Source organism: Pygocentrus nattereri, chromosome 7, assembly GCF_015220715.1.
Source record: "Pygocentrus nattereri isolate fPygNat1 chromosome 7, fPygNat1.pri, whole genome shotgun sequence".
Taxonomy (NCBI): Eukaryota; Metazoa; Chordata; class Actinopteri; order Characiformes; family Serrasalmidae; genus Pygocentrus; species Pygocentrus nattereri.
This window is the reverse complement of record NC_051217.1, coordinates 36139535-36166380: the sequence shown is the minus strand read 5'-3', so window position 1 is coordinate 36166380 and position 26846 is coordinate 36139535. Positions and strand designations below refer to the sequence as shown.

Sequence of the window (26846 nt, the reverse complement as noted above, 5' to 3'; positions counted from 1 at the left end):
ATCTTACACTCTAGCTGATATTTTATGCTTCATCAGGTGTGCTTGATCCTGCCGATTACTCCGCCTTCCTTCCTCTTTGATGTAACCAACAACCACTCCATCAGTCATGACCATGACTTCTGAGTCACGTTAACCATAAATCAATTTTGCTAAAAAAAATTGCTAGTTTGAGTTCAGACCCCACCTCTGACATGGTGGTAGTGATAGTATGAGGGAAGATTGATTGAAAGAGGGGGGAGAACTCTGAGAACTCGGGATTGCATCTGGGCAGCTTCTGCCAGTAGCTAACAGGCCAGACCCTTTATAGCTATAGTAGAACTGATGCCCACCAAACTTTATCTGTGTATGCAAGGGACAAGGCCAAAAACCAGTATTTGCTGGCCGTGATCTTTTGGCCCTCAGACAGCACTGCATTAAAAACAAACATGATTCTGTAGTGAAAAATCACTGCATGGGCTCAGAAACACTTCTTAAAAAACTGTCTGCATTACCAGTTCATCACTGCATCCACAAATGCAAGTTAAATATCTAAAACACAAAGAAGAAGCTGTACATAAACAGAATCCAGAAATGCTGCCACCTTCTCTAGAAGCAAGCTCCCTAAAAAAAAAAAAAATAATGAACACTGTGTCCTCCAGGCTGTAGACCACTCAGCACATTGTCAGTGAACAATTCAAAAGCCAGTATTCATGATGGTATAGTGATGCATTAGTGCACATGGCATTGGTGATGTGCACATCTGTGAAGGCACCATTAATGCTGAATAATATACATATTTTGGCAACATATGCTGCCATCCAGACAACGTCTTTTTCAGGGAAGGATTTGATTATTTCAGCAAGACAATGTCAAACCACATTCTGCATGTGTTAAAACAGTATGGCTCTATATTAAGAGTGGGCACTTTTGAAAACATTTAGTGCATTTTGAAATGAAAAATATGACCAAGAAGACCCTGAAATCCTGTATCAAACAAGAATGAAAACATTTCACTTTCAAAACTACAGCAGTTTCTCGTCCCAAACGCGAGTGTTGAAAGAAGAGGTGATGAAACACGGTGGTAAACATGTCACCGTCCAAACTTTTTTGGAGTGTGTTACTGCCATCAAATTGAAAATGGGCATATATTTTTCAAAAACAATCAAATTTCTCGGTTTTAACATTCGATATGTCATCTTTGTAGTATTTTGCATCAAAATATGGTTTACATGATTTGCATATCATTGCATTATATTTTTATTTACATTCTGTAAAGCTTTTTTGGAAATAGGCTTATACATTCCACAACACACACCACATCCTAACTGTAAGAGTATGAAATACTACATTTTGAACATTGTGTCACAAAGCCTTCAGGATGCTTGCACTGGAAACACCAAGTGCACATTTCGCTGTCCAGCCATACTTTGTCCCAAAAGTTACATAGTTATAATAGCATTATATCACTCTTCAATACAGCAGCTTGGCTGTATCTGCTAAATACTGCTTACTACCTAAATATCAATCAGTGACAGAGCAAACAGCACGTCTCTCCAAATCCTTTATTAAAAGGGGCATAAAGATCCTCTTCTCTTGGAATGAGGATTTTGATATCAAATTGATGCTGGAATTTTAATTTTCCAGCTATTTTTAGTGTGTTACCATAACAGAAAAGCTAAACATGAAGTGAAATGTTGACTCAGAAAGACACTTACTTTTCAGGTCGTCTGTATAAAACTGTTGGAGTTTTTTGTGATAATTCCTATACAGTAACAGTAACAGTATAAAATGTTAAAATAATTCAAACCTCACATATCAGTACCTAGTAGAGTAACCAACATATCTTTAAAATGCATGCAGACAAATTATTTGGGATTTAAAAATTTAGATCTTGTACTTGCAGAAAAAGTACTGGACAGAGATGAGTTTTTAATGAATGTATCATCTACAACATAACACAGAAAGCAAGCAGTGAACTTTTTGTGGTGCTTACTGTATGTACAGTTTATGAAAACGTTTCTAAACTCTTAGAACCACCCGGAGTTTCGCATGGACGGCTCCTAACATACTTGATCATTTTTAGGTCATAATAAAGAGCTTTTTTAACTCAAAGCATATATTGCTGTTGTCAGAAGAAAACCTCATATCTCCATTTTTGATGTTTTCCAGTTTTTGACATAATTTGAAAATAACTCTTACCCTTTACATTGTGGGTAAATTTCATGGTGAGTGGACTAAAAGATATTACCTAAAAATGACCAAATTACCAAAAATTACCAAAAAGTTACCATTTTGGAGATAAATAGTTTTCTTCAGACAACAGTGACATATTAATTTGCATTACTATATCTAAAATGAACTAATGGTTAAAACAGTCTTTCGTGAGGAAAAATAAGAAATCATTGCAAAAGATAAGTTACAGATTACATGAATTTATATGTAATTAAATAGAAACTGTTGTTCTGAGTCTGTTTTCCTGACAATAAAATATTCATTTTTCAAAATCTTGCAGATTTCATATGCCTAGCCCCCATGTCTAGTAGACTGGGCAGTGAAATCCATTGAAATCTCTAAAAATAATAACATCCCTACAGTCATAGAACATCATCTAGCATCACTCCTGAATACACAGTTTCTACTTTTAACAAAATAAGCAAATCCTTAATGAGTGCATTTTGTATAGCATGAGTCTGTTATACTAATTAAAGCATCAGCATTTACTACACTTCAGATTCCTGCACATTTGAATTTTCCTCAAAATGTATATATGTAGAAATAAATATCTACTGTTTCTTTTTTAGCTTTCACAGATGGGAACTTCTAGAAAGATATACGCAAACATTTCATAAATCAATACAGAATTATTGGAAAAACAGTGTTTTATTTGATCTTAGAGGCAGTGAACATCTCTCACACTAACTACCATGATTGTTTTTGTTTATGATAAGATAAAAAAGTAAACATTCTAGTAAATAATCCACCAATACAAAGACTGAGGTCTGTAAACACATAAGATTGAGTGTAATAACATACCTGCTTCTATAGAGCTACAATATTTGGGAAAAATATTCAGTACACTGGACATTCGTAATGAGGAGGTTATTGGGTACAATCCATACACATGTTTAAAAATTTCCAAACTGTCCAAGTTCGACACACAATATGCTGGAATTTATTTTTATGAGGGAAGACGGTTAGTAAAGATCACCCTGCTTAGTTCTTATTAATTTGTTGTTAATTAATTTGTTGCTGTATAACAATCCACAGCATACTGTAGCATACAAGCAACTGGTCATAAACAAAGAGGTCAGGATGAAGAGTATACGTCCTTTTGATGAGAGATCAGAGGTAATGTCATTCAAGGAGGTCCCCCATATTGGATTCCAGCTGTTTGTGTGTTATGGGAAATTCCTGGTGGTTTAAATAAAAAAAAACAGAGTAACTGATTGGTCACTGGTCATTGTTTCTTGATGCATTTATATTTATATCACATATTTATTTATACGTTAGATTTCTGTGTGTCAGTGTTGACCAAGTTTTCCATCTCCACAGATGAGGTCACTTCTTGTGTCTTGGCTCTCTGTTTTCGTGTCTGACGGAGGTTCGTGTCAGGGCTGCAAAGGTGAAGCCAGCGCTGTAAAGAGTAAATCTTTGTGTGATTCTCTATTGTGTATCAGAAAATGACTCATACTTTCTGGTCTGCCCTGCTTTGTTCTCCTTTCAATAAAGAGCAAAGCCTGTTTCAGAAATTTTTCAAATTTAAAATTGCACATATGAACATGCTCTTTGGCTTTACATTACCAAATTTGTTAATATCTACTTTCTTGTGGGTCCATCCTCACCTCTTTGAGGTTCCCTTTTGCTGTCCACAGGCGGGCCACTGCCAAGCCAGGTACTATCAAGATGGAAGAGAGAGCCATCAGCCAGCCCAGCCCATACGCCCAGTCTGGATACACGTACCAACGGTTGAACGTCAGAAGTTCGAAATTCGCCAATGAATAAATGAACATGACCTCAAAATAAAGAGAGAAATGAAACTGCAGGTAGCTCAGTCAAGTAGGGTCGAACGGTTCTGAGCATGGAGGGTTTAACCGTACTCTGGGCCATAGGACTGTTCAAATAAGCATTCAAATAAATTTAGTTTGCTCAAATAAATGAAAGCAGTGCATGATTTTAAATCCACCATTCAATAAAACATCAATGCTTCAATCCAAAAACAATTTCTCAAATGTTGAACATGCTGCTAAATCTATCTATCTATCTATCTATCTATCTATCTATCTATCTATCTATCTATCTATCTATCTATCTATCTATCTATCTATCTATCTATCTATCTATCTATCTATCTATCTATCTATAACGGCTCATATCTGAGGAAGTAAAGTCGAGTGGCTGATGTTAGAGGGTGGACTATTCTCAGTCCAGCAGGGACACTGAAATGAATTCCATCAGCACTGCTGTATCTGATCCGATTTTTCAAAATAAAAAAGTGGTATTTTGTTTGAAATCAGGTCCTTCAGTAAAATTGCATAGTGGTCCATATTAATGTCATAAAACATATATACTTTGAGTGTAGATTTAAACAATCTTGAACATGGTCTAAAGCATTTATATAGAATGTTATGAATGTGTGTTGTAGGTCCTCTTTAAGTCGAGTGTTACCCATTGAAACAGCAATAGGCTTTAGGTATTAACTGTGTAAATATGTGGTACAAACACAACAGGATTGTATTATTTTGGGTAAAAGGTATTGGGTAGTTATATGACAAAGATACATACAAGTCTTATGTACGTACTGTGCACCCATTTATTACTTGTTTATCAAAACTGATGTTTAATGTGGGCTGTAAAAAGTTGTTCTTGCTTCAGTTTTAATGGCCATTTATCATTTACTTCATATATATTATCATATATCTTACCCAGTCCTTGGAAGTGTTTATGAATTACTGTCCTGACATTACATTGAAATTTAGTGTATGTTTTTACTTACCTTGTTAGTCCAAATACTTGGACTATCTGTTTAATATTTAAAACCGTTTTGGCATTTCAGTCTAACTTTGTTGAAGTGTATTGGAACTTACCTGCAAATAAATCCACAGCACTTTGGAACTTGTACCCCATAATATCTAGCACGTTTCAACTTACCATCATCTTACCCAAATATTTAGCTAGTACTTTACACATATCTAGTGAATACATAGAACTATGGGGACCGCAAAATAAAGCATTATCAAATATTCTGAAAGTTTAATACTTTATATGGCTGTTTACTTATTCTCACTTTATTTGTACCCCTGTTTCTCTATTTATAACGTTTGCTTATACTGTCTGTTCTGAAATGACATGCTGTTATAACAGCTGTTATAAAGCATGTTCTTGTGCTGACAAATAAGAGTTGGATGCTTACCAGGGATATGGAAGGTGTGAGGTATTTCCAACAGAGCCTAAAGATGAAGTTCGGGTAAAACCCTGTCATATCTTCAATGGCATCACACAGTCGGTCAGCACCTGAGGAAGACAACCCAAGTGACAATCCCCTTTTTTCTACTTTGCATGTATGAAAGTTAAACTTATAGCACTCTAGCAGTCTGTACTCCACGATATCTGGCAATGGATCTGTCTGCCTTTGAGGAGAGCATGCATGTCACAGAATGTCTTTCTGGAATTGGTGTGTGACCCACCGAAGATCCAGCCAATGGCCAGAGACTCGAACATTGCCAGGAACAGGACACACGATCCATTACAGGCATAGTAGTCCAACAGCTGAAACCAGTACATTCCTCCCTGTAGGATACAACACTGAATTACAATGGGAATAAAGTAACTAAAACAGGCAAATATTCTGCACTGAGCTTTTTTCAAAAAAATGTTTTTTTTTTAAATCAGAGGAGCTACAAAATGTTTGATTATGCCAACTGTGATTTTTTGACTGTGATTCATGTTCACCAAGACATGTTGGACATGTATATGAGGCTATTGGCTTTAGGCTCTTTCTGAGAGTGTAAACATGCCCATACTATGCTGCATCCACAGATGAATCTGAGTCTAAACAAAACTGAATGAGTGATCTACACAGTACTAGTTTAAATTTGCTAGAAAATCTACAACTAAGAGCATTTCTGATATCATAACTGTTACAGTACACTCTGGGAGTGGACTCAAATGCAGAATGGATGGCTCCTAAAACTGATAAGTAAAAATAACATAAGTTATTCCTGTGACAGGGTGTAATATATAAAACTTGGGGACAATGAGTGTTGTGTATTGTTGGAGGAGAGCAATGCCCAGCTGGATTCAAACCACCAACCCTGGCTTTGCAATCGCAGAGCCCAAGGGCCGGTCGTGGGCTGGAGTTAAGTGAACCAGCTTTGCGAGTGGAAAGGCGCCGGTTCGATCCACTGAACTGACAGTATGTGACTGAGGTGCCCTTAAGCAAGTCACCTAACCCCTAACTGCTCCCTGGGTTCTGCGGATAGGGCTGCCTACAGCTCTGGGCAAATCTCTCTTTTCACAGATGGGTTAGATTGCTGAGGTGAAATTTCCCCGTTGTGGGCCTAATGAGGGTCTCTCAATCTTACTTCTGCGCCACTGGGGGGGCACAGGTGACAAGTGGAGTACCTCCAGTAGTATCCAGCTGCAGACCCACACTATCAGTATCAGCTAAGGAATTGTAAAATATAATAAAATCTACTGTGCATATATGGACTAAACATTTTCGTGATTGACTACCTTGGTTTAAATGACAATATTCTGTTATCTTTTTTACATTTAAACTGTCTGACAATGTACTTTGTAAGTGACTGTAATGAACACCACCACATTACTTCACAATCACAGTTTGAGGGTTTTTTAAACATTATACAGTAATGTTGGCACGTCTGTTGGCACGTTTGCCATGCTCTCCATGTATATGCCAAGCCTATTGATCTTTACATGACTTCACATCCAAGGGTGAGATTGCAGGGCTGAGAGTGCAGGGCTGAAAATGCTGTACTGCAGGTCTGCAGCTAGACCCTTCTCAATAAAACCCTTCTGAACGGTGGTGGGAAAAGGTGGGAAAACCAAACAAGGAAAATGCTCAAAATGGCACAAATAAAACAAAGGACAAATTCAAGAAACCGAAAAAATGACCAAACCAAAATACCTCTCAAAGGAGAGATGGGGAGCTGGCTACATTTCAGCATTTTCTTTTCTCTCTCTTTTGTTCCTTTTTTTATCTGCTGTAAAATCAACACAATGTTTTACTTCTTTCCTTTTCCTCTTTCTTCTCAGTCAACTGGCCTACAGCAGTGCTCCCCTCCTTGTGTGTTTCCTCTTTTTATACTTTTCTTCTCTTATTTTTGCCTGACTACCCATTGACTGATTACCCCTTGGGATTTTGGGGTAACAGTGCCTCACAGCTGTCGCTCACTGCTGGCAGCTGGGAGCACAGGCTGACCCTTTACAATAACTACTGTAAATGAAGTGGAAATGCTGCAAATGTCGAAATATGCATAGTACGCAGAGCCTCAATATTATTTCCCAACCATATTTCTCACAGTCCAAGCTATCACAGTTCTTCCAAAAGCTTATAGACCTTAGTTAGTGTTTTAAAATAATTTTCCACTTACCCCAAAATGCTGTCGATCTGTCATGTTTGATACCCACTAGGGTAGTGCTCCTAACAAACACTAGAAGTCAATAGTCACCCAAACGTTTTCCATAAATATAGGTACAAGACAACCAGCTCAAACCATGTCCAGATCCTAATTCAGGTGCTGCAGACGGAATGGCTAACTCTGAATTATAAAAGCTAAACTACCTAAAAGAAGGAGCAGTTATTTTGGAGAACTAAAATCAGTTCTTGTCCTTAGCACAATTTGGTATTCTACTGTACAACACAACCAAAGATGGTACTGAAGGACTGCAGGGTAACCTATTAAGAGACACAAACTAGAGGGTACTCAGAAAATCAATACATTGTCTGATCGTGAATTCGGGGACCAAATTTTCTGCACAAATGAGCCTTTACCATATATGTTTGGACTTGAATGTACATAGGAAGTAAAGCATTAGTTGGATGCTGGACCCACCAGCGATTCCCTCGACCCACCAGTGATTCCCTCAACCCACCTGCAAGTCCTTGTATAACACTAACCTGCAGTTGCCAGGTGATGCCAACTGAAGTAGAGTGTCTCTGCTTCTCATTTTTGTAGGTTTATAGTTTTATATGCCACTTTCAACTCTGTTATAGTAACCTGGGATGCTACTGTGCAAACACTACATACTCTACCTTCATAGTGATGGTATACAACACACTGCTGCACTCCAGCCTCACAATATTTAAAGATGCAATGGCACAGATCATAATGTTCTATGTTCATAATATTCATAAATATATTCGAGTAATTTTGCTATTGTTTTCCCAGTAACTCATCAATTTTGGCATGTATTTGTGGAACTGCTATCAGTGAATATTGTTTTCCAGTGTTTATTAGTACTTTTAGCCTAAAACCACGTAACTTTTTCAAGCCATCACAGATTATAAAGGAAGTCACGCTGAGCACTGCAGTCAAAAATACTGGCTTGAAACACTATACTAGTTTTTGTTAGGTGTTGATAGACCAAGTAAAAACGAAGATAGGATTATTTTAATTTGACATAAAAATTCTATTAATGGATGTACTCACTAGGTCACAGGATCTGCCAACGCTGCCACCAAATGGACAAAAAAAGGAACCTCCCACCATTGAAATGCAGTACTGTGATGCAGCTCCCTGTGTTATTGTGGGCAGAAACTGAAGAATTTCATAGCTAAAAAGAAAAAACACCTATGGCCACACTTGTTTTTGCTGTACATAACTGTATGCAGATTAATTTCATATCAAATTTACCATTATGTGTTGACATTCTGCAACCTGTGTTTACATTTTCAATCTTTAAAATGCTCCATTGAACATGATTGTGTTTTAATAGTAAAAAACAATCATTTTTTGTGATTTTAGTGTTTTTGGGTCCAATACGTTGATGCAGCATGTAAAAAAAAATGAAATAAATTCTCAGGACATAAAAAAAAGTTACCAAAGATTGGCATGATAAAGAGTTTTGAAAGTGGTACATAAAAGTTTTCAAAAGTCAAAATAGCCCAAGACCTCAAAGGATTACATGTGTCTTGGTTGATGGATTACATTGGGTTAAGTGGAAAATCATGTAAATGTGACTTTTTTTCCCCCAACTATTCCATTAAAATACATTCTTGAAATGTCTGAGAGCTTCAGATGAGCAAGTCATAAAGGCATGTTTTGCAAACTAAATTAAGCCATGAAATTTAGGCTCTGTGGCTCACTGTTCAGCAGGGTAAAAATCCCAAAAACAAAAAATTATGCTATAGTACTTTCATGTGACCAATAAAGGTAATAACATTGCTCTAAATACCGCCGTTAGTGCTGTTTTACAGTTTTGGCTTTGCACACTGTGTGTCCCTAAACAGCTAAATAAATATCACATGATGCAAACCGCCACACACTATATATCCAAAAGTATGTGGTCACCAAACTGTTACACATAAATGACCTTGCTGAACATCTCATTACAAAACAATGAGCAAAAATAAGAAGTTTTCAGTGTGTCTGTGGGACAGGAAAGGGCCTTTCCCAAACTCTTGCTGCAATTTTGGAAGCATATAATTGCTCGATATGTCTTTGTATGCTGTTGCATTAACATTACCCCTCATCAGAACTAAAGGGCCAAGAACAAATCCTAAAAAAAAGAGCCCCAGACCATTTGATGCAACAGACGATAGGTAATTGTTATGCGTTATGCACAACAGTGGTGGTCTGTGAGTTTGTGGGATCTAGCGCTTTGTGCTAAGGTACTCCCAGACACTTCCATTTCACAATAATCATACTTATAGTAGACAAGGGCAGATCTGGCAAGGCAAAATTTCACAAACTGGAAAAGTCATTGAGGTCTTCCGTACGACCCATTCTAGTGCTAATGCTTGTCTATGACTGCAGGGCTATGTGCTTGATTTTTTACACCTGTTAGCAATGGGGATGGTTGAACTTAATAATAAGGAGGGGTGTCCAGATACTATTAAATAAACTAGTCAACAGTATGTGGTACTAGGTACTAGTGTACCTAAATTGGATGTTATTCCTAAAAATCGAATGTTTTTCTCATCTGATTAATTATTCAAACTAGGCAAATCTCTGCCCTTTCCTCTTACTTCACTTTCCACTTTCTCTGACCTGTGTGGCTAAGATGAGTTGGCTGAAGAAGCAGAAGAGGCAGAAGAGAAGGAGGAAGCGTTCTCTGCGTCCAGCCCCACGCAGCACACGAGGGAACACGTCTGTCACTGAAGTAACGATCCCTTCGATTGCGACAAACTGGCATAAAATATAGCACAACACAGTAAAATCTGCACCGGATCATGATTAAGTATAAGCTTAGGTCTATTTGTGCATGAGTCTGTGCACCTGTGTGTCCACGCACAGGAGGATGACCATAAAGAAGAAGCATACGGCCCAAAGCTGAGGCAGAGGTATCATAGCCACTGCCTGTGGATAAGCTATGAAAGCTAGACCAGGTCCTGGAAGATACAAAAGTGTGATTATTATTATTATAATTACTATTATTATTATTATTATTATTCCTCACATTTTTCCTCAAACATATTAAATGTTTTGCACTGCCGGTTAGCTTTTTCAAGTACTTTTATTAAATGAACACTTTCACAGTAACTACATGGAACAGGTCCATGGATATTTTGACAACAACAACAACACTATTGTTATTAGCTGTCTATCACATCATATTGGAGTTGAAATATGGACTCAAAGTGCAGCATTTCAACGTTGATTTGAGGGTTTCTGTCCAGATCAGGTGAATTATGCAGAACTTACAACTATATTTAGGGCTTGAAAGTAATTAGACAATTGGCTGCTCAGCAGTTTCATGGTGAAATGTGCGCTATTCCCTTTTTGTTTCACTTTCACAAGTGGGCAGATAAAAAACGGATTTGGTTGTATGGTATTTGCATGTAGAATTTGTCACTGTTAATTCTAAAAATGAAGTCTAAATCGCTGGAACTGCCAGTGAAGCAAGCCATATTTAGGCAAAAAAAAAAAAAATCCTACAACAATACAGAAAAAACATTAGTTGTAGCCAAACAACTATTGCCTACATTCTTAAAAATAACATAGGTAATAGTTAAAAAAAAGAAAGAAATTACACACCAAAAGGCAAAAGACATCCAAAGCAACTGTGGTAGATGATAAAATAATTATTTCCGTGATGAAGAAAAAAAAACATTCAAAACATTTTGCCAGATCAACACCAACCAGAAGGTATGTGTAGAGAAAACCAGAGAAAATATAACGGGTTTGCTACAGGATGTAAACCACTGGTAAGCTTTAAAAACAAGAAGACCAGAATCCAGTTTGGCAGAGTCCAAAAAAGAAAAAAACTGTAGTGTTCTGGTAAAGGAACAGCATGGAGAACAGAAGGAACTGCTCATGATAAAAACTATACCACATCCTCTATAAAGCATGGCGGAGGTAGTGTCATTACTTGGGCATGATTGGCTAACAAACGCACTGGTTTCCTTGTATGTATTAATGATGTAACTGTTGACAAAAGCAGCATAATGAATTCTGATGTGTATAGTGCTATAATATCTCCTCACTTTTTAATAGAATTGCAAGTCCAAATTTTGCAAAAGTGGTCAAGGAATTTTATTTGCCAAAGATGTGGAATTTTCTGCAATGGCCAGCTCAATTAGCTGATTTCAATCCAATCAGGCACACGTTTCCACTTGCCGAAGGCAAAACTGAAGCTAAAACGCCCCAAGAACAGGCAGAAACTAAAGATAGCTGCAGTGAATATTGTGCCCATATTAATTCATTAATTTCAATTCCTAAATGTGCTAGTAGGCAGCTAAAATAACTTGACAATGTCTGAATATGTTTAGCTGTTTAGCTCTTTTCATTTTTCTTCAGAAACTACAAAATTGAAGGATCAACTGACAAAAGCATCATTTTGGTAATCACATTGTATCATAATCAATTGATGTAGATGTTGTGATACCAGCACTCCGGCACTCAACATTAAAAATTAAACCGGAAAATTATTGTTTAGGCAAAACCTACATTTCATACCATAGAAGGCACTTTGAAGCTCATTGTCGTAAAATATAAAATAAACTCAAAAATAGTCCATGGCTGTTTTAGGTTTTATGCTGTGTATATGTGACAATACCTGATTCTGCCACCTCCTCTATAGGTCTTCCATGTTCATGAGACATGAAGCCTAAAACTGAGAACACGGCAAAGCCGGCCACCAGGCTGGTACAGCTATTCAGCAGACACAGCATGAAGCAGTCCCTACAGACACACCAACACACACAGGTTACATTGCCAAATAAGACATCTTGCTTCCCCTCTTTCTCTCTAAGTCTGACAAATTTTACTGTCTACAGTGTCACTGGCAATTAAATGATTTGGGATTTTACCATTTTGAATCTAATGAATGAAAATATATTTATTGATTGTTTTGCACTTACTTAGAAATATTCATAATACTCAAAGAAATACCTTAGGAACAAAGTACCTGTAGCAGTTGTTGTTGTATGTGTTGTAGCTGCCCAACACATTCAGTACGCCCACACATACACTGTAAGAGAAGAAGACCTGAGCAGCTGCCTCCATCCACACCTACAAAAAAACACCACAGAGAAAGTGCCTGCTGAAGTTTTTTTCCACAGCTGCAGTTTATTGTTACAGGAGGGCAGGTAGGCAGACCTAAGTGCAAAGAGGAAAACCCATGAGTAAGGGTGTTGAATAAATGTATTGAGGCAGTGGAGTGTGAATACGACACATTGAAGTTGAGGTGACCCAGAGCCAGGGTCAAACCACCAGTGTCCGTGGAGTTACCGCTGCACTACTGGGAAACACAGGCGACAATGACAAAACCACCTCAACAAACGGGAAATACAAAGGCGGGGAAAGGGACAAACAAAGGGGACACTAAAAGCAGCATGCTCACACAAAGGCTGAGAAACGTGAAATAAAAGATAATGAGAAAACAAAAGTTATTTCCTCTGTAATTATGAGGGGAAAGCAGACTTTATATTTCTGCTGTATGCTCTTAGTGGAGCAAGTGCTTTTTGTATGGTTTGTAGCCGTTTGTAGCTCAAGCCTTCTTGTGGTTTTTAAGTAGTTTGGGGGAAATTACTCTCTTGTTTTTTTTTTTTCCAGCCCTTTCCTTTTCTATTCTGTTCATTTTGTTTTTCTTTTCTTTTTCTTGTATACCCACCTGGGCTGCATACTCTACCGGTCACCCCTCTACAAAGGTGTGACAAAGGGCTGCTGTTTGCCACAGCCTTAAGTAGAGGAGTTCACAGGTGTGTCAGGCTGGGCCCAATCAGCCCGAGTGGGCTCTGGGCTTAAGTTCCCTGAAGTTATGGCACCTCGCCAATGTCGCCGTCTGCTGGTGGTCGGCAGCGCAGGCTGAGCCCTCACAGTTATGCTCGCTCTACCAGTTAGGAATCATCAAATATGCTTTCAGGACACCAGCCCTGATCACTCGACCAAACCACACCCACAAACATAAAACATATGACTGTGTTTCAGAATTCCTAATAAGAAACTGAGTTCAATGACTTATACACACCGGCAAATTGATCCATGGCAGTTTAAATGGGTCAGCTGTCAGCTTTATTAAGCCAGATCCAGCAGAGTTGGTTAAAGGGGTATTATAATTTGAAGAAGTGAGAACTGTTGTACAGTATCAAGAAATTCTGTACAATGTCAGGCAAATCTTATATCTATAGCACAGCATCTTTCAACTGTATTAGAGCATTTCATCTTAAACCGGTACATAAAATGTGAGCAAGTGACTATTACTCCTCTAGTCTACTTTCTGCAACTTAACGTGAGTGGCATGCTACCAGTGTAAAAACACTCCTGCCACATATATCATGTTTTTGGTCACAATTTGTTGATGAACACACCCAATATATGCAGAAATTCCTGAATTGACTCCTGGAATATCACAAATATTCCTGTTTTACCATACTTTTATATTCTGCTTGGGCTGCATGTAGAAAAATGGATTAGAGAAAAGAGAAAGCTGTATCTTCCTGGCAAAATCCAGATACAGACAACTCTGCTAAGAAAGGGAAAAACAGTTGAGAACTAGGAGCAGCTGTCGCTTTTGGCTCCCTGAGATGCAAATTCACCTTATTGCTGATATAAAAATACTACACTTCACTGCTCCATTCTTTTGATTTCTACTTCTCTCGCTATTGTTTTATTTCATGCAATAACAGTACCAGTCTTAGCATGTATCAAAAGTAAAAGAAGCCATCTTTCAAGGGTTTCTTTATGGGGCTCTGTTGTGGTCTTTAGAGAAGTTCTAAATGATAGAGTCTAAAACTTCACCTAGGAAAACAGAACTTGTGGATATTTGTAATGAGCACTTTACTATATACCTGTGTAGATGAGGTCAGACAGTTTAAGTTCAGCACCTGTGGATCCAGCAGTCGCTCAGGGTCAGGATAAAGGTAGAACACTACTCCCTGCAGAGCTCCAGGTAGAGTCATCCCTCGAATCAGCAACACCACCAGCATCACGTAGGGGAACGTGGCTGTGAAGTACACCACCTTAGACAAAAAAGATGAAGTATCAAGATCATTTAGAGTTGTAGTTCAGCCCATCTGGCATCTCAGAATCAGCGCTGCCAGGCTGGACATGCGCCTGGGTGGATTTTGGTTGGATTTTGCAGGGGAAGAAGTGCTTAGGCGGGTGGACAAAATTTGGACTGGTTAGTCATTATTTTGGCAATTTTTAAAAAGTATTCAGTTTTAAATAGAACTAACTTCAGTCACCAAACCTTCAATTTACATACATTTAAGCCACTCACTCTGAGAGCTTTGCAGAGCCTATCTGCATCAGCTACATTAGCAGTTACCCAGCAGCCAGTTCAATAGAGATGCAATGGATGTGCATTTGAGCCAAACAGAGCATTATCCAGCTCCGATGGCATCATTGACTGTACACAGTTCTTGTAACACTCTGACATCAGTAAACAATGCGAGTTTAATAAAATCTAAAAGCAATTTCAGCACAGAAATGGATATTCAACATGATATAGACAGGTCCAGCACAGAAAAAAAGGGCAGAATCAAGATCAGCGTTGAAAAAAGAGTCAAGAATGAGAAAAGTGACTACAAATAAAACAATTTGAATTGAAACTGAGTGTCAGTACCTCGCAAGGAAAGAGAACAAGAGTCTGTGCATTTGTAGGCTGAGAAATAAGGAGGAATGGATCAGGTTTATGCAAAGGAGAGGGGCCAGTGATCAGCAATCTGGGGGAGTCGATTGCTGATAGGTCGTTCTGTTTGAGGGCATGACAGTTATGCTATAGCTGGAAACTGGATTGGCTCTTGAGGTGAACAGTGTAGCCTTTTAACTTAAGCAAGTTTTAAAAACATGTAAGAGGAATAGTTATGCTAGCAATTCATGTGCCTTTCCAACTGCATGGCATTGTGGGTCCTGTTATATATTTTATATCGTTAGAACGTTTCAATTTTGATGAGTTGGTGCAAGCTGTGCAAGTTATGGCAATAAGACCCAATAAAAATCAAGTAATTGAATTACTTTATTGAAAGTGGTCATAGTTCCTCTGTCCAGACATTTCTTAGATGTTTGAAAGGGAGACAAAATTGATATAGAAAGCTTTTGATTCTTTGTAGCAGTAATAAACAGTGGTGGACATAGTACACAAATCATGTGCTTGAGTTAAAGTAGAGATACCCAGTTTAAATACTCCAGTAAAAGTAGAAGTTCCTCTATTTAGACCTCCACTTGAGAAAGTACTAAAGTATTTGCCTTCAAATGTACTTAAGTACCAAAAGTAAAAGTACTAAAAGTTTAAAGCAAACAGTTTCCATCAGGTAGAACCGAGTGGCTCTGAAATAACCTTTTGCAAACAAGCAAAGTTCAGTTTAAGATTTATTTGCAACTTAGTTACAAGTTCAAGTTTAATAAAAACTTGTTTTAACCTCAGGTTCAGAAATGAGTTTTCCTTCACTGTATTGCATCTGTAGGTCTCTGTCCATAAACATAAACTAGCCAAAACGAATTTATTATAAAATGAAAGTGTTTGAATAAATTCAGAAAAAAGACACGTCAGTCACGACTGCATATGTGGACATATATATTCTATATTGTGCTCTACTTAGACAAAGTTAGGTTAGTTCATCATTTATGTTTAATAGACACTCACAAAATTTTACATTGCTGCACTGATGTTGAACCGTGTGCTGCACTGGGTCAGTATGTCCAACAGGTCAAAACAAGTTCAAAACAAAGTGACCGCTGTGCTCTGATTGGTGTTTTTTGCACTTCTTTCATTTTGACATGTTGCATTTTTATACACACATAAACCAAAAGGAACAACAGATTTTGCATAATGTAGTGGAGTAAAAAGTACGATAACTGACGTTGAGATGAAGTGGAGTGAAAGTAAAAAGTCATCAAAAATGGAAATACTTCAGTACAGACACATGAAAAAACTACTTAAGTACAGTAAGAAATTAAATTTAATTTGTTTCTGTCCACCACTGGTAATAAAATAGTGCCAGATGGTTTATCTTATTTTTCTGTAAATGGCATCAGCAGCTAATGGTTATTTTGGAATATTTTTGATGTAAATGCTTTTGAGATTTTGTGGGTTTGAACTTCATTTGCTTGGACGACCCTGTTTAGAATGCTGATGTGGCTGTGTGATGTTGTTACACTAGATTATTGACTTCAGGGATTTTATTTTGAAATCAGCAAGGGCTTTTAATTGTTGAAGCAATTCATTGAGGAGAGAAAGGGGGACTATGAAATGTAAAATTCTATCTGTAAAACTCTTAGTTCTAATTATGTTATCATTTCTTTTGGCTACTGCAAATAATCCAGCTTGAGAAATATATAAAAGAGAATTTTGATTTACTAGAGCAAGATCAATATGGGCGGGGTTTTAGTAGCCTTTACTTGAGTGGAGCACGAAAGAAAGCCGTAGCCCCACCTTTCGTCCTCTTTGGAAAACGCCATTGTGAGAGAAGGTATGTGCTGGCGCAGCTGCGTTATTTTAAGTTAAAAACACACTTTGTATTTTCCAGTTTTTGACATAAAACGAGTTCATTCAGTCACAAAAACATTATAGCACACACTGGTTATGCTGTTGTGCAGTTAACACTCTGGTTTATGAGGTTTTAATACGCTGTTGGCCACGAGTTCTGTTAAGGTGGAATGCTAATTACGAAGTAGGGATGCTAATTGTTGACAGTATCTTTCTTCTTTTCTTTTGCTTAATATGACCAGATTAAACCGGCAGTGTGTGCATTTGTTTGTTTTTAAAGAAGAGCTGTAACTTGTAAATTTGTAGGGTTTGTATAATTCATGTAGTGTAGCAGCTTTGTTGTAATCTGAGTGACGGTGTTTAACAGGCGCAGCTGAGGGCACGAGAGAGAGAAACTAATGAAGCCTGTTTATTCGCCTTTTGTAAACTCTGCAGGTGTGTTGAGTTATATTGTCAAATGTGTTAATCTTATATTGTTCAGCGAATGGGGAGCGTGTACAGTTTACAGTTTGCTTTATATGTATTTTTTTTATTATTATTATTTTCTTTTAATGTGTGATTGATGAAATATGTGCTCTTTGGTAAACGCCACTGTGAGAGAAGGCGCAGTGTGAGAGAGAAACTAATGAAGCCTGTTTATTCGCCTTTTGTAAACTCTGTGCAGGTGGAGAAAATAAATCCTCCCTCATGTTAAGCTGGTGTGCTAATGTCATCACTTCCACAATGCATCATTAAAACCCTACACAACGCAGAAGTAATCCCGTTACACTGACAACAAAAGTTTACAGTCTGTGTTGATAGACATTCCTCCCCTATAACACATACACCCGTAGCCGTACCTTGCCAGTGGACTTCACCCCTTTCCATATGCAAAAATAGCAAATGATCCAGACGGCAGCAAGACAGAGAAGAATCTCCCAGTTCACCTTTCCCACCTCTTCAATGCCCCTAGAGATAGAAAGGATTCTGCGCCTATACAGTGGGTTAAGAACAAGAGCTGGGTAAATATTGTGGATCTTCTAATCTTACCGGGGATCATCATTCCCCTTACACTGAGAGTCATACACCCTAACCAGAAATCTAAAGATCTGAATCTTGACCTTTACGATCATATTTTTTTAAGACTTGCATAGCACTTCCCATAAAAAAATACTATTTGTATTTTGTGGGTGTAGATATTCACTGGCCCACTTACTCCCAGAACTCCGTAGCAGCTGAAGTGGAGTTGGTTTGCTGTGTCCAGTTAAGTGTCAGGTTCCGTCCAACAAGATCACAGTAATCTGAGGAAGAACAAAATCACACATCTAAACTGGAATCATCTGACTCTATAGCATCCCATGATGAAATAACTGCACACAATGTAATATAAATATCATAACAATCTCCATATTACGTAATAAAATCCTCAATTTTTTTGTGCATAATATAGTAACATATATCTTACGGTACTAGTTTTACTGATGTTACTGATGTCAGTGTTGTATTTTACTTATAAAAGTAAAATCTTCGTACTTGAGGTACTTCAGTGATGTTAATTCATGGCATGGCTGAAAATAACTTATCAAGAGAACCATCAATGGATTTTGAGATTTAAAAGCTAGTGGAAAGATAAGCTATGCAGACCCACTGGAACTACAGTTAAGCCTAAAATTGATTCATACTCATCCACTCAGACCAGCACGACACACAAACACACCACCACCACGTCAGTGTTACTGCAGTGCTGAGAATGATGCAACAATGAACAATGGACAATGAGCGTGGAAACAAGGAGATCATAATGTTTTGCCTGATCGGTGTATATTCATATATGTCAAAGCCAAACCCACTAACACATGAGCTTCAGGCTTCTGGCTAGAGCTACTGAAGGCACTTGAAAATGTGTTACTGACATTTAAATCAATGCGGTTAATAATTTATCACGTTAATGCATTAACACCACTTGTGTATACCTATTTAATTAGCAGTTCCTGTTCTTGGACGTTGTAATTAAGCAAGATAAAAGACGATCCAAATCTGAGAAGATTCCAAGAATATTTAAACTTTGATCACCACTGACAAATTTATCAAGGTAAAGGCCTTGAATTCATTTCAGTTTTGTTACATACCTGTGTTCCAAGTGTTGTTACAGCTTGCCCAGGGCAGCTGAGTGCTGAAGGAGAACACCAGGTAGAACAGTGCCCAGGCCAAGATCAGCATGTAACACATGCTGTAAAGTTGGATCAACTGGCCTGCACAGCCAATACCTGACAGAGGAGATTTTTCACAGAATAGACACATCATTCAAACAGCCCTAAGCGTTATAAGCTTTAATGACATTTTTCTCACTTCATTGGTCTTATTTTGAGATGGAACCACAAAATTGAGTTGGACGTCATGCCACAATTGTTACTGGACAGTCAAAACAACCTTAAATACATCTCAAAATACACTGTAGTTTCTCTGCCATACTACTACCTACCTTACTACCATGCACAACATTCTAGCAAATGCTAGCTGGTTAAAGCTATGGGCTTAAAAAAAGCAATGAAAGCCTCAAAATATGAAAGTATGAAAGCCTCAGTATGAAAAACAGCTGAAAATCGGCATCTGAAGATCAAAGCTGGAACTGGACAGAGGAATTCATCTGCATGAGCTGGAGTTACTAGCTATTAATTCTAAATGTTATATACGACGATTTGCACAAAAAATTAATCCTTAAACTTAATTTAATTAAGTTACCAATGAACAAACCTAATAATTCTACTTCTAAGAAAAACTACAAGAAGACTTGTAAGAAAAGCAGATTTATACCTTTAAAACCATGAATATATGAATTGTGGCTTTCTCCAAAAAAAAAGAAAAATGAAATAAAAAACAGTTACAAATGATCAAACATCAACACAGAGATTTAGATTATTGACACTGGGTTGCAGTTCAAGAATCAATATAACTATTAGTTATATTAGTTCACCTTTGACAAGTATCAAGTCTGACAATGGGGCATGTTAACAATCGCAGGGGTGTTTTCACAGTTTGAATGAGGAGAGTCATTGGGTTTAGTATTTGGTTAAAAGGCTCTCTTAAGAGCCTACCCTGTTAGAAATAAAGGTTCTGTGCAGGTACATGTTTCATTCAACAAGGTACAAACACAGTAAACATTCCCTCAAAATTACAACAGTGGTTTTAAGGTCCAGTTGTGAAGTTTTTTCCAGGTGAAACATTTGTATTTGTACCTTTTCATAACTGAATGTTTTAAAACAGAACAGTAAAATAAAAGCCTGGAGACGACACGGGGTGTGTGAAGTCAGCACAGTTTAGAAAATATAATTTCAGTGGATAGGGTTCAGTTATATTCCCTAAAGCTATTGAGATGGAGAGGCACTGGCCCAGTGACAGTGCAGTACCTTCACTTCTGAGAGTGTAGTTTCTGAACAGACCCAATATTTATGAAGCTAAAAATGCACTTAAGGGGGGTCTTGTGGGCTCCCATTCGTCTATCAACCCAATGGTTATCTGTGGTTCCATCTTGGCCTCAGTATATGTTTTAGAGCCAGATGTCTTTCTCTTCTTGGGAAGGAAGAGAGGTGTGTGTGAGAGAGGTGTAAAGGAATTTCCATAACTTAATATGTGTCCAGAATTTACTCTGGTTGGGTCCAAATGTCTCCTCAGTATGTGTAGCGTGAAGTTCCATCAATGTCACACTTAAATGTAAGTCACAAAGGTCTCCAGACCTATGGGTCAAAAGTAGGATTGTTCTGGGGTGGCAGCAGATGGGTGCTGAGGGAAGCGTCTTTAGCACTGTAGTCATACATTTTAAGCCATAAATTGAATTTAATACTATTAGTTCCTCTTCCAGGCATCCTGACACCTGGAAAAACCGTTTGTCTTTGAAGTAAAAGAAAGAACTGCTTCATTCAGAAAGTTCAGATCAGTTTAGTTCAAGTTCAGTTCAAGTTCAAGTTTATGTATTACAAAAAGCAAAGTGTTCTTCAAAATCAAATCAGTATTGCAGCATTTACTTCATTATCTCTAAATGCAGCTGCAGCATGGGACTCATTATGAAGAAGCTAGTCACACAAGCATATGTATTTCAAAACATCTTCAACAACATACACGTCCTAAATGTTGCACCTTAGCCGATACATATTAATATGTTAGGAAAGATTGTACACATGCAGACACGTTAGTCTTTGTGCTTTTTGCAATCTAGAATGTTCAGTGCTTCAAAAATGATGAGACGTCAAGATGCATTGGAGAAAAATCTAGGAACTTCCATGAATTTTTCAGCACTTATTATTTCCTGTGATTATTCAAGGCCTGGGAAACCAAATTTCTAAATTCAAAGATTTGCATGATTATTAACCTCTGTAAACATTAATGAAGTCCTCTAAAAAAACTTGTCTGTATTTTTGTCATTTTTTCAGTTTTTGACATCATTTGAAAGTGACTGTTGCATTGTTTACATTGTGTGTAAATTATATGATGAATGGACCATAAGAAATGACCCAAAATTACATAAAAATAAAGTATATGTGTATGTTTATGAGACAAATGTAAATATGGCATTTAATGCAATTTTTTAACATATTGGGGGAAAAATTAACAACAATAATAAAATGTGCCATAACTTTTGCACAGACCATTTATTTATGTATTTATTTATTTATTTATTTATTATGTATTGACTGTTTTATGTTGAACTGAGCAAGCAATCAGTATCTGTGCTTTGAAAGGAGCAGAACTGTGTTCCCTGTAGAGCATGTGCTCAAGGTTTTTACTTAGAAAATCTACAACACCAAGGGCACACCCATTTTTTAGAATTCAAGCCAAATTCCAAAAAAGTTCAAACAGTGTATGAAATTAAAAGGAAAACAAAACGTCATTTATAGATCTACTTTCACCTGCATTTAAACTAATGCAGTAGAAAAAAGAGAACCATCATATTTTAGGAGCATAGTTTAGGGGCAAATGACCCAACAAACAAAAATCAGAATAATTAAATATTCGAGTCCAGCCCTACTAAGCAGAAACCATGAAGTCAGAAACAATTGGATTTTCACAATTTGAAAAATAAACTCAACTGAAGTATCACTGACCTTCTGCTAATGGGCAGATGCGACGCCAGGATGTGATGCCCCCCTCCTGTGTGTACTGTCCCATAGCTGTCTCCAGAAGGAAAAGGGGTATTCCACATGTCACCACAAACACCAGGTAGGGCACCAGAAACACCCCTAAGAGCACACCAGTAACATGACAAACATGTCTTTAGCCTTATTTGAATGAATCACAATCACAGCAATTTGTATTAGTAAACAAGAGGCTGCTTAGTATGTCTATAGTCAGTGGAACCATAGGTCCCTTGAGTGAATGCCCAACAAAGGAGCTTGAATTAAGTTACACAGAAATTACAAATAGACCTCCAAGTCTTAGAAACAAAATAGGCATGACATTTCATCAACTTTACAGGAGGACTTGGTGCACTGATTTCAGCCCTAAATAAGAAAATGTTATTTATACATGGAAGTCAGTATTGGTACTGAACAATAATGACAAAGTATTTAGAGAAAAAGCAAGTTCTAAATTTTTAAATTTGAAAAAAAGTCACACATGCCTTTTTGGCATCAATATTTCATTCCATTTTGAACATAAAACATCTCGTGACAACAAGAACAAAGCATTACATTAACAAGAAATAACAATCCATTGTGATAAAACATATCACAGAGAAAGCCCTTATATCCTGTTAGTTCACTGAATGTTTTAATTTGGCTAAAATGGAAATGCCAGTCATTTGGCCAGATATGTGACTAAAAAGACATTACAGATGTCTATGTAATAATAAAAATATGATATCATATTTAATAACTAAATATTTACTGATATATAACTAATTAAGAATATAAAGCTACATTACAAACCGAATATAGGCTACAGAACATTGCAAATATGAAATAGGCTACTGAATACTGAGTATATAACAGCACAAACAATGTATTTCACAGAGACCATGAAAGTTTCAACACTACTCTGACTGGCTGACTTGTAAAGCTTGGCAGTCCACACAGTAATGAGATATATTGCCATTCAAACTCAGTGAAAGTAAGTCTTTCTTTTTTCACAGTGGCAGTCATGTGTGTAGCATTGCAGGATTCATTCCTTGATAACATCTGGATCTCTGTTTGCCAACTTCTGTATGCTTGGTCAACAAGTTCATAACTGAGCTGAATGCCTTTGGAATCTTCTTTTGCATAGCACAGGCTTTGGTTTTCTGCCAATGAACTACTTCTTCCTCTGTGTCTTTGGTTTGTTTCAGATCAGGTGCTGTGAAAAGGACTTGAAATCCAGAAGGTCAGTGTGGCTAATCTCACTCAATCACTTTGTACACCATGATTACTCACACCCTTTTGGCACCAACTGGTTCAGGGAGTTCGGTGTTAAAGGGGTGAAACTCCACTGATTTTGCAAAGTTACTTAATTATTCAATGGTTTAGATTACTGAGTCAAAATTGTTCTCCATTGTAGTACTAGGAACCAGATATCCATGTCTACACTACACAAATATCATCATTTTATATGCTATCCAAAATGACCAGTGAACTAACATGTGTTATGTAAGTATGTAATTGTAAAAAATCACTTTTTTGGGGTACTTGGGGTACTTGCATGCACCTCTCCACCCTGGATGCGTTTTGTGTTGTTTGGATTGTCAGCGTTACATCACATGGTGTCACTGAAACTCTGAGCTTATGTAAATAACGTAGTTCATCAGAAGAGCTGCAACAGACCACAGTTGCACCTTGCTGTTAACTGTCCAGAGTGGTGGAGAACTGCTCTGGACCAAGGATGCAAAAATAAATAGTGCAGAAAAGTAAAAATACCAGAAATCCTGAAGTTATGGCTTATTGTTTTGAAGCTATGCATGAATACCAAAGTCAAACAGTTCTACAAACTGAACTTAATCAAGACCAGTGAAAAAAGACAAAGCGGATTTTTTCGAATGCGGCTGCTAAAGAAAACTGCTGTTCCCTCTGTTGTGTTTTCCACCACAGAAACTGGAACCAAGGTAAAAAAACATAATAAATTAGTCGTTGTTAGCCACCACACATACATCAGTGTTAGCTGTTAGCTTACAACAGACTGTCTAAAGTAGGTGGCGCGATAAATAAATCTACCTCGCTATTCTACCATAATGCTGTTGTCAGATCAAAACCTCGTATCTCCAAAATCGGAACTTTACAGGAGAAGGTAAAAACTTACTTTACTCTTAATGTAAGTCAGTGGAACCAGATGTTTTTCCAAGTAATTTTAGATGGTTTCTGCTGGTTCATGATTCATCATGAAATTTGCACACAATATATAAGACCACAGGTACCTTAAAGTCATGGGAAAGTGAGTGAAAATCTTAGGTGCGTAACCCCCTTATAGAATATATATATATAGGTGTATATATATATATACACACCGACTCTGAATATAAACAATGTACACTAGTATTGCCCCCCAATGTACAGTTGTACAGTAATAAGTTATGAAATAAAACTATGAAATGTGCTGCTGTATACATTCCGTATGTGCAGTTAGTTTGAGGTATATAACAAATGAGATGCAGGTACACAGGGATAGGATGCTGATCTTCCAGATTATACAGGATACGGATAGATGTACAAGATGTTGAGCTACATGTGTAACTACAGATTTGCTAGATGGTGCAGTAAGATCAGAGTGAGTCTGTTGGTCTGGATGAGGTTTAGATTGTCCATGGAGATGATGACTCAAGAGGTGCAGTGACAGGCCTACAGGCTAATACACAAGCAAGCCTGATGGCCCAGGGGAAGAAACTGGCAGGTTCTGGACTTTATGCTTCTGTACCTCCTCCTGCTTGGCAGCTGTGAGAACAGACAGTGGCTTGGGTGGGTGGAATCCTTCAGAATCCTTTTGTTCTTCCTTAGGCACTGGCTGGTGTATAAGTCCAAAAGGTTTGGGAGCTGGACCCCGGTGATGTGCTGCGCTGTCCGCACCACCCTTTGCAGAGCTTTCCGCTGAATGGCAGTACAGTTTCCATACCAGGTGGTGATGGAGCCTGGTAGAATGCTCTCCACAGTACATGTGTAGAATGTTCTGAGGTTGCAAGGGTTCATGCCAAACCTTTTCAACTGCCTGAGGTGGAAGAGGTGCTGTTGTGCTTTCTTTACCACCGTGTGGTGTGTTCAGTCCATGTCAGTTCCTCTGAGATATGAACACTGAGGAACTTGAAGCCGCACAGATAACTGTTCAGACCCAGATCCCAAAGCTTAATGTTGGGCCTTGAGGGCACAATGGTGTTGAATGCTGAGCTGCTGAACAGCATTCTCACATATGTGTTATTTTTGTCCAGATGGGAGGAGGGCAGTGTGTAGAGTCAGGGCTATTGCATCATTCTTCTTCTTCTTCTTTCGGCTGCTCCCTTTAGGGGTGGCCACAGCGGATCATCTGCCTCCAAGAGCTATTGCATCATTAGTGGATCTAATTAGTGGATCATCAGTGGGTTCAGAGTGGCAGGTAGTGAGGAACAGATGAGGTCTCTGACCAGCTTCTCAAAGCACTTGCTTATAATGTAGGTCAGAGCAACCAGGCACCAGTCATTTAGAGTGGTCCAGCATGCATGATCTTCATGTGCTGCATGAGATGTTTTGGAAGTACTTTGGAGCAACTTCCCTAAAGTTCGCTTTGTTGAAGTCCCCAATAACAATGGAGGTGACCTCCAGGCGAGCGGTCTCCTGCCTGTTAACAGCCTCAAACGTTTCCCAAGTGCCAGGTCTGTATCAGCCTGTGGGGGGATGTACATGTGAGACAGTGAGTCCTGAAATCTGCAGCTCGATCTGCAAGAGAGAATTAGATATTCCAGGTCCGGGGATCAGAAAGACTCGATGAAGTGTACATTCCTCCGATCACACCAAGCGTTGTTGATCATAAAACATACACCTCCCCCTTTGCTCTTCCTGGAGAGGTCCTTTGTTTTGCCCCCGGGCTCACTGTGGCCTCATTGAGAATCTCTGCTGATATCCAGGTCTCTGTGAGGCAGATTATACAGCAGTCCCATATCTCTCACTGGAAAGAGATTCGTGCCCTGAGTTTGCTGATTTTGTTGTCCAGAGACTGCACAGGAGTGGGGGGACTGAGGAGTGGGGGGCAATTTGCACACCGTCTCAGCCTGACCATTCATTTCTGTCATAAATTAATGTGCTGGCAACATTTAGTGCAAAAGTAGTTACAAATAAAAACAAAACAAACAAAAAACGAACAGAAATTAAAGGGAGCTCGCAATACAGCAGCCATGCTTGGCGCCATCTTGGATTGGAATCCCATTAGTTGGTCCACCCTGTACATGTAAAGCCATGTAGTGCTGAGAATGATCCACCACCCAAATAGTACCTACTCTGTGAGGGTCCATGGGGGTCCTGACCAGAACAGGGTAAAAGGGGGCTAACAAAGTGTACAGAGGAACAAATGGACTACAGTCTGCAACTGTAGAACTACAAAGTGCTCCTATACAGTAAGTGGAGCTGATAAAATGGACAATGTGTGTAGAAACAAGGAGGTAGTCATAATATTATGCCTGATCGTGTGTGTATTTATGCACTTACCTCCACCATTCCTGTAGCACAGGTAGGGGAACCTCCACACGTTGCCCATGCCCACCACATTCCCAGCCACAGCCAGCAGGAACTCTCTTTTACTTTTCCAGTGACCTCTCTCTTCAATTGTCCTCGCCATCTCTTCATGCAATGCTTCTT

The 26846-nt window shown here is 38.3% G+C and overlaps 1 protein-coding gene across 1 annotated transcript; it reads right to left on the bottom strand.

Moving 5' to 3' along the window:
• Positions 1-2915: 2915 nt before the first annotated feature.
• Positions 2916-26846, bottom strand: LOC108434147 (sodium- and chloride-dependent GABA transporter 2-like). The gene is made up of 15 exons (XM_017709087.2): positions 26697-26846; positions 22170-22304; positions 19200-19337; positions 18287-18371; positions 17931-18063; positions 14489-14623; positions 12571-12674; positions 12220-12344; positions 10440-10552; positions 10212-10349; positions 5664-5766; positions 5390-5490; positions 3822-3992; positions 3485-3613; positions 2916-3390 (listed from the first exon to the last, which is right to left on the bottom strand). Exons 1-15 carry the CDS (start codon positions 26824-26826, stop codon positions 3334-3336), a joined length of 1797 nt encoding a protein of 598 aa, XP_017564576.1. The 5' UTR covers positions 26827-26846; the 3' UTR covers positions 2916-3333.